This window comes from Pundamilia nyererei, unplaced genomic scaffold, assembly GCF_000239375.1.
Source record: "Pundamilia nyererei isolate P.nyererei 1_Seehausen unplaced genomic scaffold, PunNye1.0 scaffold00004, whole genome shotgun sequence".
NCBI lineage: Eukaryota > Metazoa > Chordata > Actinopteri > Cichliformes > Cichlidae > Pundamilia > Pundamilia nyererei.
In genome coordinates this window covers 2,137,933-2,139,303 of record NW_005187405.1, presented here as the reverse complement: position 1 = coordinate 2,139,303, position 1,371 = coordinate 2,137,933, and the positions used below count along the sequence as shown (strand labels likewise).

At 33.6% G+C, this 1,371-nt stretch overlaps 1 protein-coding gene across 1 annotated transcript in view; it reads right to left on the bottom strand.

Moving 5' to 3' along the window:
- LOC102213704 (C-C motif chemokine 2-like) overlaps nt 1-1,371 on the bottom strand; it is a 4,538-nt gene extending 3,167 nt beyond the window's left edge. Inside the window, exons 1-2 of the mRNA XM_005721528.1 lie at nt 1,305-1,371; nt 1,089-1,203 (exon numbers count right to left, since the gene is read on the bottom strand). Coding sequence (XP_005721585.1) covers nt 1,089-1,203; nt 1,305-1,371 — 182 coding nt within the window. The remainder of the gene's footprint in view (nt 1-1,088; nt 1,204-1,304) is intronic.

Below are 1,371 nucleotides of genomic sequence, written 5' to 3'. Positions count from 1 at the left end.
AATAATAATAATAATAATAATAACAATAATAATAATAATAATAATAATAATAATAATAATAATAATAATAATAATAATAATAATAACAGATCCTTCTCAATTGCATCTTATGGTAAATTTACAATTCCAGTATACAGTGAATTTGTAAACCTTTTCTGCAGCATCATCCACTATAAACCAGAAACCCCTACAAATGATCTGCTGGAATTTCTGTGAACGATTTTCAAAGAATTTGCTTTATTACAAAATGGTGCAATGGAATACAGAGGTTTAAACCTGTATTTTTGCTTGCACTGAAAATTTGGTAAAAAACATTTTATAGTCGCTTATGACCCACATCTGTTTAGACAGTACCTCACATTTTGTATGTGAATCAGTTATTTGTGATTATAGGTACACTGAAAGTCATTTGGATTTTTGCAGGTTAGAATAACTGCTTTTTGAAATTTCACATGATCTCATCGTAGTAGGCACTAGTTTGCGCTTGAGTTTTGTATTGCTATATTTGCTCTTTTTTTGAGGTCTGCGTTGAGCAGGTGGCCTTACCTTTGAGTGGAGCATCTATCTTATGCTCCTCAGTTCTACATCTGTTGCTTTTTCATTCCCAGTTCCATTTCTGAGATGTGCAAGCAACTCATTCTGTACAATAAAACCTTGTGAGTTTTTTAATTAGTTTCTATTGGGTCTATTGGGTCATGCTATGAGTTTTCCTTTTACTTAATGGGGTTTATTTTTTTTTAACATTATGTAAAAAATCTGTAACTTCATAGCTTTCTGTAGAATTTGTTACTAGTGTTGGTTATCTACAGGAAAATATTTTCACCAATAGATGATGGGGCGGCATTTTTATCAAGTAACATTAAAATGTGTGCAGTAGAGGGATACATTAATACCATGTGAAGCGATATGAACACTTAAAAGCATTCATTCACATCTAACCTTGCTGTCAATTTAGAGTAATTAGTTAATCTATCAAGCATGTCTTCGGACTCGAGTAGGAAACTCCGCCCACAACAGCTGGCCAACACCTTTGAATGAAGAGCAAGTACATATTTTTCAATATAGTGTGAAGCTGTCTATAAATTTACTGTACTGCTTTGATGAGACAAGTATCTTCAGTCTGAATGGAATAATTCACAATTCGGTCAAGTGAGACTCTGGTTTTGGACCAAACGAGACAACAACTGCGTATGCTTATAGGGGCTGAAAATGTCACACACAGAAAAAGTTGCATTCATTTTATCCATTAAAAACAGTCAGACCATAAAGTAAATGAAAAACTATTTCTTCCTTGCAGTACTCACTTGCACAGTCTGAGCTCATCCAGGTAGTGAAACAGAGAAGAGCGGCTACAATCAAACTTGACTGCAT